The 14494-nt window shown below is 49.7% G+C and overlaps 7 protein-coding genes across 7 annotated transcripts; 3 read left to right on the forward strand and 4 right to left on the reverse strand.

Moving 5' to 3' along the window:
* Positions 1–37: 37 nt before the first annotated feature.
* On the forward strand, positions 38–4338 carry SERLADRAFT_451868 (glycoside hydrolase family 3 protein; the record flags this gene model as incomplete). Its single annotated transcript, XM_007321583.1, has 16 exons — positions 38–178; positions 462–480; positions 544–722; positions 932–949; positions 1056–1162; positions 1320–1448; positions 1528–1629; positions 1698–1890; positions 1956–2268; positions 2335–2612; positions 2670–3095; positions 3168–3365; positions 3416–3442; positions 3502–3551; positions 3612–4185; positions 4238–4338. The coding sequence occupies 15 exons, from the start codon at positions 38–40 to the stop codon at positions 4018–4020; spliced, it is 2589 nt and encodes an 862-aa protein (XP_007321645.1).
* A 312-nt stretch (positions 4339–4650) lies between these two features.
* Positions 4651–5643, reverse strand: SERLADRAFT_351200 (uncharacterized protein; the record flags this gene model as incomplete). Its single annotated transcript, XM_007321584.1, has 5 exons — positions 4651–4832; positions 4887–5087; positions 5140–5158; positions 5216–5260; positions 5317–5643. The coding sequence occupies 5 exons, from the start codon at positions 5641–5643 to the stop codon at positions 4651–4653; spliced, it is 774 nt and encodes a 257-aa protein (XP_007321646.1).
* A 409-nt stretch (positions 5644–6052) lies between these two features.
* Positions 6053–8547, reverse strand: SERLADRAFT_474846 (uncharacterized protein; the record flags this gene model as incomplete). Its single annotated transcript, XM_007321585.1, has 6 exons — positions 6053–6884; positions 6939–7242; positions 7301–7482; positions 7535–7771; positions 7833–8090; positions 8145–8547. The coding sequence occupies 6 exons, from the start codon at positions 8434–8436 to the stop codon at positions 6346–6348; spliced, it is 1812 nt and encodes a 603-aa protein (XP_007321647.1).
* A 2117-nt stretch (positions 8548–10664) lies between these two features.
* Positions 10665–12133, forward strand: SERLADRAFT_474852 (uncharacterized protein; the record flags this gene model as incomplete). The annotated part of the gene is made up of 2 exons (XM_007321586.1): positions 10665–11344; positions 11380–12133. The coding sequence occupies one exon, from the start codon at positions 11573–11575 to the stop codon at positions 12125–12127; it is 555 nt and encodes a 184-aa protein (XP_007321648.1).
* A 285-nt stretch (positions 12134–12418) lies between these two features.
* SERLADRAFT_397362 (uncharacterized protein) lies at positions 12419–12788 on the reverse strand (the record flags this gene model as incomplete). Its single annotated transcript, XM_007321587.1, has 2 exons — positions 12419–12548; positions 12602–12788. Coding segments are annotated over 2 exons (190 nt in total), but the record flags the coding sequence as incomplete, so codon positions are not given.
* Positions 12789–12999: 211 nt separating this feature from the next.
* Positions 13000–13263, reverse strand: SERLADRAFT_372508 (uncharacterized protein; the record flags this gene model as incomplete). Its single annotated transcript, XM_007321588.1, has 2 exons — positions 13000–13019; positions 13089–13263. 2 exons carry the CDS (start codon positions 13261–13263, stop codon positions 13000–13002), a joined length of 195 nt encoding a protein of 64 aa, XP_007321650.1.
* Positions 13264–13944: 681 nt separating this feature from the next.
* Positions 13945–14460, forward strand: SERLADRAFT_474855 (uncharacterized protein; the record flags this gene model as incomplete). The annotated part of the gene is made up of 1 exon (XM_007321589.1): positions 13945–14460. The coding sequence occupies one exon, from the start codon at positions 13987–13989 to the stop codon at positions 14371–14373; it is 387 nt and encodes a 128-aa protein (XP_007321651.1).
* Between the last annotated feature and the right edge of the window lie 34 nt (positions 14461–14494).

The following is a 14494-nucleotide window of genomic DNA, read 5'->3' on the forward strand; positions in this document are numbered from 1 at the left end:
CCACGTAGCACCCCACGGTGTACAATTCTCATACACAATGCCTCCCTCTGATTTTGCCAACGCCGACATCGACCAAATCGTCGAGAGTCTCACCACAGATGAAGCTATTCTTCTCACAGCGGGTGTCGGTTTCTGGCACACGCATGCTGTCCCGAGATTGGGGATACCCGCTATCAAGGTGAGCCGTCTTGCTTGCGTTTACTTTGTTCAAACGTCGTGTCCGGTTCTTTGAGTGCGTTGAAGGCGATTGGGTGTCTCGCTCCAACTGTTTTAAATGTGGCGGCCATCGTTTAATCGTCGCTTCATCACTTGATCATACCTTCCGAGAGTTTGCTATGGGGGGATGAACTTGCCTTACCTTTGTCATATCTCGTTTGGTGTAAATGAAGGCCGCCATGTTATCATGCTCGATCAAAACGTATTTCAGCGGTGCTAATTCCTTCTCTTGACTTCCTTGTTAGGTCAGCGATGGACCAAACGGTATGCTGAGCCTTTGATTGCTACACGACACCTACTCACATTCGTGTCGTCTATCTACTATAGGTATCCGTGGAAACCATTTCTTCATGTCTACTCCTGCAAAATGTCTTCCATCTTCCACTGCCCTCGGTGCTACCTTCGACACCGAGCTTATCGAATACGTAGGAAGAGAATTGCTGGCAAAAGAGGCAAGGCTCAAAGCTGCTCCTCTCACGTTGGCACCTACTTGTAATATCCAACGGGTGAGTGATCTTTGATTTGATTATGTTCGTAGAAAGATGGCGAAGAGCAGGCTTTATGTTGCCCATAGGGCATACCGCCTTGTAACCATACGTTTCTTCAATTTCTCGAAGAGTGCGAGAAACAATGGAAATCAGCGTCCCTACGAGTACATTTACTAACTACATTCTAACATTATATGTTCGTTCCTGGATTCGATCTGCTGGATTAGAACCCACTAGGTGGACGTGTACGTGGTTTCCATTTCGAATCAAGGATGGACCTTCTAACTATTCTTACATGATCTCCTTCTCAAATGTGCCCACCGCATCTCTCCTGCAATTGCCCTTTCTCAGTCCTTCGAGTCTTTCTCTGAAGATCCTCTCCTATCGGGATTGATTAGTGCTGCATACGTGAAGGGTGTGCAAAGCGGAGGAATTGGTACAACGATCAAACACTTTGTGTGCGTATATGATCATTTCTCAATTCAGTCTGAAAAGTTTTATCGACATTTCGTCTATCTTTTCCTTGTTTCTACTGCTTTAAATGAACCTTCGCTAATACACGTTCCCCCTCTTTCTCTTTCTATATATATGTTGCCTGGCTTCTTTCTGAAACAGCTGCAACGATAAAGAAAACGACAGAATGGCATATGACAGTATTCTGTCTGAACGCGCCCTCCGAGAAATCTACTTGATGCCATTCATGTTGGCACAAAAGTACGCGAAGCCTTGGTCGTTTATGACTGCGTGAGTGCTTCTTTTTCCCTTCGTAGAAGGAGATTGTTTGGATTGCACTCTTCTTAACCCGGCTCTACGTGTTCCCTAGGTACAACCGCGTTAACGGCACACATGCCTCAGAAAACACACATGTTCTACAGGATATCCTCAGGAAGGAGTGGGGGTTTGACGGTCTGATCATGAGCGACTGGTGCGTTCAACGCTCACGTACCGAAGCTTGATCCGGTCCGGGGCTAACCCTCATCGCCGTCATATCAGGTTTGGCGTCTACAGCATCGACCACGCCCTCAACTCCGGCCTCGACCTCGAAATGCCTGGTACCAACAAGTGGCGTACTCTCGATCTCGTCAACCGATCCATTCAATCTCGCAAAGTGACCGTCCGCACGGTGAAAGAAAGGGCCAGAAAGGTGGTCGAATTGGCAAAGAGAGCTGCGACCGAAGCTGGAGATGTCAGTATCAGCTGCATTTCCTCGTGTGGCCAAGAACATGACTTATATAAGTGATCTCATACCAGATTTTGGACGGCGATGGCCTCGAACGGACATACAACTCTGCTGAAGACCGCGCGCTGATGCGTAACGTGGCAGCCTCATCCATCGTTCTGCTCAAAAATGACGAATCACTGCTACCCCTCCGCCCATCCTCCTTCAAAGAGAAGAAAAAGATCGCTATCATCGGTGGAAACGCCAAAGCCATCGTCCTTTCTGGAGGAGGCTCTGCTGCACTTAAACCAAGCTATTTTGTTACTCCATATGACGGGATTGTAGAGGCCATCAAGGCTGGGGCGGTGGGTGATGTAGAGATTGCGTACAGCGAGGGTGCTGCTAGTAAGTGAACTTTCATGGATCGTTGTAGATTCGAGAACTGACGCTTTTCTTCTATCCCTCTCCAAGCCTATATGACCATGCCCTCCCTTGACTACGACATGCTCACTGCTTCGGGTGAGCCAGGTTGGATTGGGACATGGTACTCACATGAACACGACGAGAGTATGAGCATTGTCGAAAAGCCGCTTGAAAAGAGGCTTATAGACGAGACAAGGATCTTCATCAGCACGTCCATCCCAGAAGGGATCACGAGGCGATGGACGATGAAGCTCGAGGGAAAGCTGAAGCCGCGTACAGAAGATTGTGTGTTCGAGTTTGGATTGTCGGTTGCTGGTAGGGCCAAGGTGGGTCGAGTCGCGATTTCAATCTGAAGTCTTGATTGAGTTGACTTTCATTCGAAGCTCTACGTGGATGGTAAACTTGTCATCGACAACTGGACCCGACAACGCCGTGGCGACTCCTTCTTCGGCAGTGGCTCCGTTGAAGAAAAGGGCACATTCCCCTTACCCGCCGGCCACTCTCCCCACATCCTCGTCGAGTTCTGCAACGTGCGCGCACCGGCGGATGGGGATGAAGATGAGGCGGTTATGGACAGCAACCCTGGTGTACGGCTCGGTGGAGCTGAGGTGAAGGACGCTGATGAGTCGATGAAAGAAGCTCTCACCCTGGCTGAAGGAGCTGATGTGGTTGTCGCTGTGGTAGGGCTGAACGCAGATTGGGAGACGGAGGGCTACGATAGGACTACGCTGGGGCTGCCTGGAAGGACAGATGAGCTGATCAGGGAGGTGATCAAGAGGAATAAGAACACTGTCGTCATCACACAATCGGTGTGTCTTTTATTTCATCGCCGTGAGGCCCCGTTTCTTGAAACTAACACGCACTTTGCCTCGATAATGTAGGGCTCGTCGATTACAATGCCCTGGGCCGACGATGTACCTGCCATCCTGCACTCATGGTATTTGGGAAATGCCACAGGAGAAGCTATCGCAGATGTTTTGTTCGGAAAAGTGAACCCCTCAGGTAGACTGTCCTTGACATTCCCGAAGAGGTATGAGGATATCGCTTCCTACGGGCATTTCCACTCCGAGAATGGCGTGGTGAGTACCTATCTTACCGAGCTTCACAGATAGCTAAATTCAATATTCAGGTTCGGTATGGTGAAGATTTATACGTGGTATGTTCTTTGCCGACGAATTTGTTATTTCCATAGAGAAATGACTGTGATAATTTTAGGGATACAAACATTTCCAGCACCGCAAGATTGCCCCTCAGTTTGCATTTGGGTAAGGGTCTTCTTTTTCTTTGCTAAGTATTTAGCTTATGCTTAACTGGTGATCACAAAGACATGGTTTGTCGTACACCACATTCGCCTATTCCGACCTCCAGCTCCCCCAGCCCGTTCTCACCGGCACTTCCTTCTCCCTCACTGCTTCCCTGACTTTGACCAACACCGGTTCTGTTTCCGGCTCTGAAGTCGTGCAGCTCTACGTGTCAATGCCACATACATTGGAAGTCACACATCCTCCTCTCAACCTTCGTGCGTTCAAGAAAGTGAAGGATGTGAAGCCTGGTGAGAGTATCAAAGTTCATCTTGAGCTGGATAAATATGCCGTGTCGTTCTGGGAGGAGAGGATTACGAGATGGGTGGTGGAGAAAGGGCCTTACGGAGTCAAGGTTGGTAGTAGCAGTGAGAACTTCAAGCTGGAAGGAGATTTCACAATCAGCAAAGGCTTCGAGTGGAATGGGCTGTAACTTATAAGTTATTACTGTAAGCTAGTTAGCGATGTTCAATATATTTGCTGCAATAATAGCAATACAAGTGTTTCATTTCTGGGTTGAAACGGTAGACATACAACTTCCTAATGATATCTAGCTTTACACCACACCCTTTATTGTTTACTCTCGTATAATCTTGTTTCCCTGTGCCATGATCAACATATGCAGACGTAACCTTTTCAACTTCCACTTACCTTGCTACTATCGAACGGATCTAAACCTGCTGCAACCCTGCTCCCGGCAACGATTGCACTCCAGTCAATGATATCCCATTTCTGCGTTCCTTCAACCTTTTGTGCCTCGTGGATTGCACGCGCGGTAACGAGTCTTTGATGTGCAATATCAATAGTAGGCATAGGTGAATTCAGGTCAGCCGTCAAACGTCGAATGTGGCTAATACGAAGGCGATCAGAAGGTGCAGCAGTATGCTCGAGTAAAATCCACGCACTTGGCATCCTTGATACCTCCATCGATAGCAAAGCCTACTGCTCCATCGAACCGATCGTTTACCATTTTCTCACCGTAAGCAATGACACTGGAAAAACGTAGTTAGTACGCAAACTTGATTCATGCATTGAATGACACACCCTGGAGCAGGAAGAATTTCTATACGGTGGAGAATATCAGCCACAAACTATAGCCTGTGAATGAACAAAAGTAGCAACCTTTGACGAGGTTTTGAACTGTCTGAGCTCCGATTCCCGACTTCTCTCCGAGTGTGAATGTCTCTGAGAGGAGCTCGTTGGCACCCAGAATTAGTGAGTTACCGATCAGTTTCAAAGTCGGTGCTGACAATAATATTGTTAGTACATATACAAATGACAACGTACAGAAATATAGACCTTTCTCAATGTTTCCACCGAGGTCCATGATTTTACGGCCGACCGCAGGGACGAGTAAGTAAGCAATTTCTTTCTTGGAGCGATAATCGCCACTCATGGCGAGAACCAGCGTAGCCTTATCAGCTCCCGGAGGAGGGCCGAAGACCGGGCAAGTCACAAAATGACAGTGAGGAAAACTAGAAATCAGTTTATCAACTTCGCCTACAGATATTATACTAGGTTAGATGCTCAAAATGCTACACTGGTGACTTACCTGATAACGTCGGGTAAACCTGAAAAAAGGTATGAATATTTAAGAGAGAGGGTAGATAGGCCGGATAGAGACATACAGTGCTTGTGTCTACAAAAATCTTTGCTCTTGTTGGAGGTGATTGCTTATCGGCAAGAATATCAATATCTGAATACACATTCGGTATAGATCACTGCGCACAGCGAGAGCCTTGGCAAAATCTTCATAGACGGCCTTGACTACACCGTCACTTGCAAGGTTGGTGAACACGACATCACACTCTGTTGCGAGTTGGGCGGGGCTCTGTGCGATCTTGACGGCCGATCCAAGTTCTTTTGCGAGTTTCTCAGATTTGGCTGATGATCTGTTGTAGACAATGACGGGAGATGATGATGCTTGTGACTTGCGCGAGTTTGCAAGATTGCGGGCCATGAAGTATCCCATTGCGCCGAGGCCATACCACCCGATCTGAAGAGACTGAATACCAGGGGTCGCTGGGCGAGAGAAGGGGACAGCGTCGGAGTGCATAACGGTTTGGAGAAGATTGTCTGGCATTAGGTAGACACGATGGCGGTATTTAAGCAGAAGAGGAAGAGCTAATAGTAGTATGATACTACTAATAATAACACCGTGAGAGCCGCACCCTATCATGATTACACCTGACTGTGAGCTTAAGCTAGTAGACTCGTACTACAAGAAAGCACGGGGAGAAAGACATCTCACGTACAAGTAGTTATCTATCTACAAGCGCTCTCAAATATATATTATTTCTATCAGCCAAGCATATGACACTTCAACGACGACTTGAACAACGTTCGAGCTACTTACTATCACGGCACTTTGCTTCGGCACCCCGCGTTATTCCGTTTACGTTAGGCTATGTTGTATTACGGACAAGACTATAAAGACTTGCTTAAAATCGTACTTAGACCGGCACTTTTTTTATAGGGGAAATGAAATTCATTCAGATAAATATTGTTAAAAGCTATTTACACCAGAAATAATAGTCCTTTAGTGCATGAATGCAGTACGGGAATAATGTAAAAAAAGTCAAGTGGTCCCATATAATACAGGTGTAAATGCGTAAATTAATAATCAGCGAAAGAGAGTTGGGGAGATTACAGCCAACCAAATAAATTGTTGAGGAGAGGTTCGTTGAGATTTTTTTCTTCCATGCCATGAGGTCTGCGTGCGTCATTGAAGGGTCGTGGACTCGGGTGGATACGAGGTTTATGAGTTATTCCTGGCTGCGGCCATCAACTTCGAGAACATCGAGTTGGGGCGCGCAAGTAGGTCTCGTGGTGATGCGTACTCAATGGGTACACCTTGTTCCATTACCAAAACCTTGTCACACTCCTCCAAAATGCGATCGCTAAGACGGTGCATGACACTGAGAATGGTGGCTTCAGGGCAGCTGTTACGCATGGCTTGCTGGATGAACACGTCGGCACCAGCATCGATGGAAGCGGTGGCTTCATCGAGAAGGAGAATTTTGGGGTTCCGTAGGATGGCAGCTGCGAGACAGAGAAGCTGACGTTGACCGACTGAGTAGTTAGAGCCATTGTCTTCCACTTTGGTATCCAACTTGGACTCTTGGGTAGAAACAAATGGTTTCAGACCGACGAGGTCAAGAGCGTGCCAAAGGGTGCTGTCATCATGGTGTCCATCGAAGTCTAGCGACGAGCGAATGGTACCCGAGAAGATGAAAGGATCCTGAGGGATAACTTGCATGCCCTGACGGAGAGTAGAGACACCGAGAGAAGTAATATCTGCGAATGATAGTTGAGTCACATAGCTAGAGATGAGTATTATAATCTACATACCTCTGCCATCGATCTCAACGGTACCGTTACCAGCTTCGATCATGCGGAGCAACAGCGACAGGAGGGTTGACTTGCCAGAACCGGTACGACCAACAATGAAGACGGTCTCACCAGGGTTGAACGTCAGACTGACATCACGAAGAACAAGCTTGTCAGGGCGAGACGGGTAAGCGGCTTCAATGTCACGGAGAACGATCTCGCCGCGAGTAGGCCACATCGCCTTCGTTGGGTCTGATTCAAGACGGGCAGGGGGCTCTTTGGGAAGGCTCTCGGTGTATTCAATGAGACGCTCAACAGAGTTCATCTAGAAGCGAAACCATGTCAGACGTGCAAATCAATATCATAACAAATAAGGGACAGACCTCAGCTTCGACGTTGGCAGCACTCTTCAACAGCAAGTTCATGATGTACGTCAAGGTAGAGGCGTAGGTCAAAGCCAAAGAGAATTGAGTCGAATTGCCAATGGCCTTGGTATGGGCGAGCATAGCAAGGATAAACACGACGAAAGACGAGAGGATCTCCATGCGAAGGGTGACCCAGATCTCTGCAATAACAAGTTAATGACTGACGAACACAGGATAAAATAACAGACGTACCAGCGTTGAACCTCAAGAAGGTAGGCTTGTTGGCGCAATCGAGCAGACCACCGACGGCACTAGCAAAGTCATGTTCGCGCTTGTAGGCCATGATAGTCGGGATACCGTCCAAAGTCTCACTGATACGGGACTGGAGAGGACCACGCTGGACAGACTCGAGACGCTTGAGCTCACGGAGGGACTTGCGGTAGAAGCGAAGGACAATCCAGTAGACACCCATCATCGGGACCAAGATAGCTTTAAAACAACCGATGTTCAGCCCAAACAGTAATTTAAAATAATGGTAAGCAAAACTCACCGATCATCACTGGGGTGCTGTAGGCCAAGATGATAGTAGTCGAGATGAGAGAACCGGTACCAGCAACCAATTGGAAGAGCTGGGGCATGAGACGTTGATCGATCGACTCAATATCCTTGGAGAAACGGTTCATGATACGACCGATAGGCTGGCCTTCGAACCACCACATGGGAGCAGCGAGAACACCACGGAGAGCTTTGGAGTGGAAAGTTCGGCTAGCACGGACGGTGCTCAACAACACACTGATGTTCATGATGACTTTACAAACTCGACGTCAGCAACGATCATAAAACAGGATAAGAATACACATACTAAGCAGGACGACAGTAGTCCAACCAATGCCATTGTAAATACCGATCCACCATTTCACGTTCTCAGCAAAGCTGTCCTCGGTCCACCACGTCAACCACTGGTTAAGAATGACGGTACCACCTTGAAGGAGAAGCATCTGGGCAATCAATAAGACAGCCATGCTCACACCACCAGTGGCCTTGATATAAGCCCACCAGGTGGCAGCGGTGATATTACCCGTGTTGCGTTCCTCCTCAACGATAAGCTGATCGGGCATCTCTTGCTGCTTGACGGCCTTCTTAGGACCAACCATGCTCTTGCGCTTTTCCTCGAGTTCCTCAGAAGTCTTGGAGAACGCCTGAACCTCGTTGAGCAATCGGCTAAGCTCGCCATTGCGGCGAACGAGATCATGGAACGAACCCTGCTCGACGATGGTGCCCTCGGAGACAACGATAATATGGTCGACCTGGTTGAGGTACTGAAGCTGGTGAGTGACGAGGAGACGAGTCTTGCCTTGGAGAGCCTTCTTGATGCACTTGTTGAACACATTACGACCGACACGCGCATCGAGGGCGGCGAGGACGTCGTCAAGCAGATAGATATCGGCATCGGAGTACACGGCACGAGCGAGCGAGAGACGAGCCTTCTGTCCACCACTCAAGTTGTTTCCCTTCTCTCCCATCTGAGTCGCCATTCCGTGTGGGAACGTGTCAAGGTCAGAATCGAACGAGGTAGTCTGGATGGCTTTTTGCAACTGTTGAACGTCGAGGGGGCGGCCAAAGAGGATGTTCTCCTGAATCGTGCTCGTCTGGACCCAAGCTTGCTGAGCGCAGTATGCAATAGAACCAGTGCAGGATACGTCGCCATTGATGCGCATCATCTCGCCGATAATAGCAGACAGGAGCGAACTCTTGCCAGAACCGACAGTGCCAACGATAGCGGTCAAAGAACCATGCATGATGTTCAGGTTGATGTCGTGCAAGAAAGGCCCGTGAGCTGGCACCTCCTCTTCCATCTCTGCGATCGAGGCCTTCTCATTGTTAAGGTCAATGCTCACGGTGACGTGGCCAGATTCCTCGAGAGACGTCTTCTTCTCGTCCTTCTCAACCGGCTTGGGAGCGGGAGCTTGGGGCTGAGCAGAGCTGTCGTTCTGGGGCCAAGAGAAAGATGCATCGGTGATGGAGATGGCTTCGGGAGAGATTGAGATGACGCTGGGCTCCATCATCGATGATTTCTCATCGGCAATGAGGAACGAGTAGACACGGCCAAACGAGGTCATAGCGATCACGAACGCACTCAACAACTGAGGGAGCGCAATGAGAGGGTCGACGAGCATACCAAAGAACGAAAGGGCGGGGAAGACTCGCGTGCTCAACACTTGGCCCATCTCCTCATGACCGAACAAAGAGAAGGCGGCGAGGGGCATGACGGTGTTCGTCACTTGTCCGACGATAACGAAGCATGCGACACCGGTGTTGAATTGTTTGAGCCAGCGGAGCTGTTCTGTCCTGATACCCTCGAGCTTGGTGATAAAGTGGTCTTCCCATCCGTTGACTTTCACCAGTCTGATTCCATCCAAAACCTCACGAATCGTCTTCAACCGTTTGTCACCGAGTCTCATGAACCACGGAGCTGCCTTGCGCATGAACACGGGAACGACCATGATAAGGACAAAGAGCGCCAAGAACAAAGCACCAATACCAGCCCAGGCAGACACACCAAGGATGCGCGAGAGCAAGACAGTAACGGCAATCAGCTGCATGGGGATACTCCAAACCTGGTGCGTCACCTCAACCGCCTTTGAAATTGACTCGCAGTCCACGTTGACAATGTTCATAATGTACCCTTTTCCGTACTTCTGGTTACCCTCAGCTGAAAGGCGGAGGGCCTTCTGGTAGACGGCAGAAATGAGCGTAGTCTTGACGTTCAGCGCCATGCGCTTCACGATCTGGTCAGCCGAACGACCGCAGAGGGTGAAGGTCACTTTGAAAGCGAGCAGGATTCCAGCGAGTGCGTAGGTGCTGTCAACGAAGAGGGGGAAACCACCAGTAGACTCCTTGATAGCGGCTGTCCACGCTGCCACGGCCGCAGGACCATCAGCAGTTGGGATCACGGGTGCGGTGCGTGCGACGATGATTTGCTGAAGCATCAATGGGGCGAGGATGGCAGACGCAACAGAGATGAACCACAGGATGCCTGAGATGAGCCTACAACAAACGCATACTCAGTATGCGAGACACAACAAAAGCAAAGAACAAGACGCACCAGTTTTGAGAAGCAGCACTAAAGATAGATCCGAACAGAGCAGGAAGGGGCTTCGAGCGATCGAAAAACCACCCTCTCATCTGATCCCAGAACCGGTCAGTCCACTTCTCAACCATGATCGCCTCATCGCTGCGTCTCAGAGGAAGCAAGTCCTAAAATTCCCCCAAGATTTTCGATTTTCGTAAAAGTTGCCATTTCGTGCGAGCACAGGATAAATAGATCAATAAAAAAAATAAAAAGAGTGTATTTCAATGTCCATTCCATTACAATTAACCAAATAAAGAGATAACTACCGATTCCAACAAAGGTCTCTTCGCGCCCAAGGTCATCAGCGGCGTCATCCACGTCAAAAACAAAAATGCCAACGGGCCATAATGCAGCGTTGGGTGGTTGGCGACGTCGTTGGTCGACTCCGGTACAGTCTCAGCGCCTATCAAAGAGGCCGTTGCAGGGGATGCCTGCATCACGATCACGCTCACGTGGCCTTCACGTTTGACACCCTCCGTGTCTTCTAGCGAGTAAGCGGGGGCCTTTGCAGAGTCGAGGGAGAGCTTGTCTGAATCAAACCCAGAGTCCATCCGGTATGGCGATTTGGGAATAATTTCAACCTCAGGGCCAGACATGTCGTCGATGATGATCTTTGGCACATCCTCGTCGTCACCTTCTACAACGGTGGCTTGACTGGCAGGGCTGAACGGAGCGTCGTTCTCAGCTTCGATAATAACCTCCTCGACACCTTCCTCCTCAGCTTCGTAGTCATCGCCTGCCTCTTCCTCCTCCTCATCGTACTCCTGGCCGGAAAGAATCTCGGCAGCGAGCACCTCAGCGGTAACCTCCTCCTCGAATAAATGGGACATCTCCTCCTCGTACTCGTGCTCAGATTGGAGCCAGAAGTAGAGTCTAACGATCGTGATCGAGTTGAGACCAGAGTACAACAACGGCATATCCGTCGGTACAGGCTCGCTCGCCTTGCACAACTTGGTCACCTCAGCAGCAATCTCCATCGCGAGATCCTTCACTGCAGATTCCTCTTCCTCTGATACATCGTCGGCTTGCACCTCTGAATCGAAGGTTGACGAGGCAGAGAGACCTGGTGGTGCGGGAATGTCTGCCATGGCTTGCAGAGCGGCGAGGTCGACTTTGTAAGATGCGTTGAATGGCATCTCCTCTACACATCGCACCGAATGGACCACCATTGCCAAATCGTCACCCAACGACGACCTCAAACAGCTACGAGCAGCCTTGAGCACCGAAGAGCTCGACGAAGATGTAGCAGCGAACAGGATGATCTTGTCGTCCGCGTGCGACTTGACAAGCTTGTAGCCTTGCACTTGGACAGCAGAGGAAAGGGCATCGGGAGAGGCGGCAAAGGCGGGGGCGAGTGCGCGCTCGACATAGTCCAAATCGACGAACAGACCGTTCACCTTAACGTTCCGCGAACTCCTGCCTTTGATCACAACGGTACCGTCTTCCATCAACTGTCCGACATCGTCCGTCCAGAGCAACCTCTCTTCCTCCTCCCACATCCGGAACATGTGTGCCGTAGCTTCCTCGTTGCCAAGATAAGAAGTGGCAGATTGAGAAGTCACGAAGCCTACAATACCGGTGGAGCCGGTAGCATTTTGGGGGATGACGCTGTGGGTAGCGGGGTCGAGGAGGACAAGGGCAGAACAGCCTTGGGTGGCGCCGAAAGAGATGGCCGATGGCATAGGATCCGATGGAGCAACGAACATCTGTGATATCCCGGCGAAGCCCACTTCAGAGCACTAGATCAAAAATGCCACATGAGTTACATCAAAGCGGAGATAAGAAATGTTAAGTGCGCACCGCATAGTTACACGCGATGGTGGCTGAAGGGAACACCTCGCGAGCAATTTCGAGATCTCTGATGCTTAGCGATTCGCCACCGATGACCATCCAGTACACGCGGTTGAAACCTCTTGACAGAACACCGCCTGATGAGCGCATGCGGGCAAAGTCGGCAAAAGCACGGAAAACTGAAGGAGTGAAATGGACACGGAGAAGTTGAGCATTCCGTGGTGACTCGAGTTCTTCACAGAGAGCGGTGCATTGATCAGCAACGGACGTAGAGGCATCTAGGTAGAGGGTAGTTTGGTTGAACATGAATCGTCTGATTTCGAACAATGGGCGCAAGAATGTCTGAAGCGAACAGCATGTTAGAGTGGTTATATGCTATGTTTATGAATACTTACGGTTCCACCTCGCAGCCATTGGCCATCCATGGGCTTGAGGAGAGACGACGACTCTTCGGTGAGTACCGCGAGACTTCTCCGCATGGGGTAGACGATGCTCTTTGGGACACCAGTGCTTCCACTCGTTGGGGTGATACTGCATATTACTGGAATTTTGTCGACGATTTCTGATGAAGAGGGAGCACCGAGGAATGCTGGTGCGCTTGATCGTGAGGGGATGAGGGAGAAAGTGGACACGAAAAAGACGGAAGGTATAGGTTGTGATGGGGGGGAGAGTGCACCATGGAGCACAAGACGAACGGAGGCACGAGCGAGCACGGTAGAAAGTACTTCTGAGGTCCATTTATTTGAAAGAAACACGACAGTTCGGCCTGATAGCCAGATTGCATGAGCAGCTGCTACATAGTCGACCTCAAGACTGGGGAAAAGTTAGCCAGGGTGTAAAGACTGAAAAAAAGATGAAGAAAGACATACGCCATGTAGAGACCAATTGGAGAGCCAGAAGGGTCGAGATGATGAATTTGATCAGATATTTGTCTGATTCGTGCCCATAGGGCTGCGTAGGACCACTGTGAGCCTGAGGCTCTAACAGCTGGTCTGAAAGGATGTGACTTTGCTACGTGAAGCAGGGCTTCTGTAGGAGTGAGCATTGAGGTAGACATTATTGCTGTGATAAGCAAGTAAGGAGGGTTTTGAATTAAGTAAGACGCAATAAGCTCCTGTGAAAAATAGGTCGAGAGCGAGATCGTCGACGTTCACTGTGGAGAGGATTAGAATACGAAGGAGAGAGGAAAGTACAACGGGTGCCGGACCCGGGACGAAAAAAAAGGCAGTAGCAAGGTAGGGAGTGGAAGAGGTCGACCAGGAGCCTTACGATGCCATGCAGTGGGGGGAAAGAATTTATATAGAGGGAAGCTGTGCGTCGAAACTTACGGGGAACGAAAGTGGGCTAGGTCTATTATAGACAGAATTGGGAGCAATAGCCGAGCTGGCAGCGTGTTCAGATCAAATGGGCGAAAGCGACATCAGCGACGAGTCCTCACCGCCTGCCCCTCCGTTTATATCTCCCCTGATCCGTGCGACCACTCCTGGATACTCCCTGCATAATAATAACGGCCTTTCTGGCTGCATATACACACTGGACTAGGCTGAGAGACCGTCCGGGGTGCAGCACCAGTTGGCGCTCGCATTGCCTCCCATCAATCTCGTTATTGGTACGACATCGCATATCACAGACCATCCGAGCTCCGATCCGACTCAGCCTGTCTCTACAAGCACAGCCGTGTTCCTACACTCCTCGTGCTCATTATCCTGCGCTACAAGGCACATCCGTGCCTGCTGATCCTCCTACTCATCCATCTTTCTTATCCAAGGAACTCGTCACAATGTATACAAGCCGACCACACACTCTCTCTGAGTCTCTGATCAGTGCCTGCCAGCCTTTCATTCACTTTTATCTACGCGCTCCTTCCAGTTCTGCACTGACTCTCCCACGCACATATCCCACTCTAATATTCGTCTGCCAGGTTCGGCACATTCCTCCCTCCAGCTCCATCGAAAATCTTTCTAATGCTGCACTCGGAAATGAGCTTGTACCCGCACAGCTATTCATAACCAGTCGGCGGGTCAATGCGATGATCTTTGTTTCATCACCCACTCGGACGATTCCATGCCGCGCTGACTTCGGTTTCGCGGCATGGCCTTCACCATTTTATTTTATTAGTCCTGCCTCCAACATTTCTCACTGCAACACAATCAATCGCAACCAGTAAATCTTACCATTAAATTCGGTATCAGTCTAGAATATATTGAGTCATCGACTAGCTGCGACACAGACACTGAGTAATGCCAAGTATATCTTGAGCGCCCAGTTAACCGTGCCCACCCTCCGCA

The sequence above is a fragment of the Serpula lacrymans genome (genome assembly GCF_000218685.1).
Source record: "Serpula lacrymans var. lacrymans S7.9 unplaced genomic scaffold SERLAscaffold_11, whole genome shotgun sequence".
Taxonomy (NCBI): Eukaryota; Fungi; Basidiomycota; class Agaricomycetes; order Boletales; family Serpulaceae; genus Serpula; species Serpula lacrymans.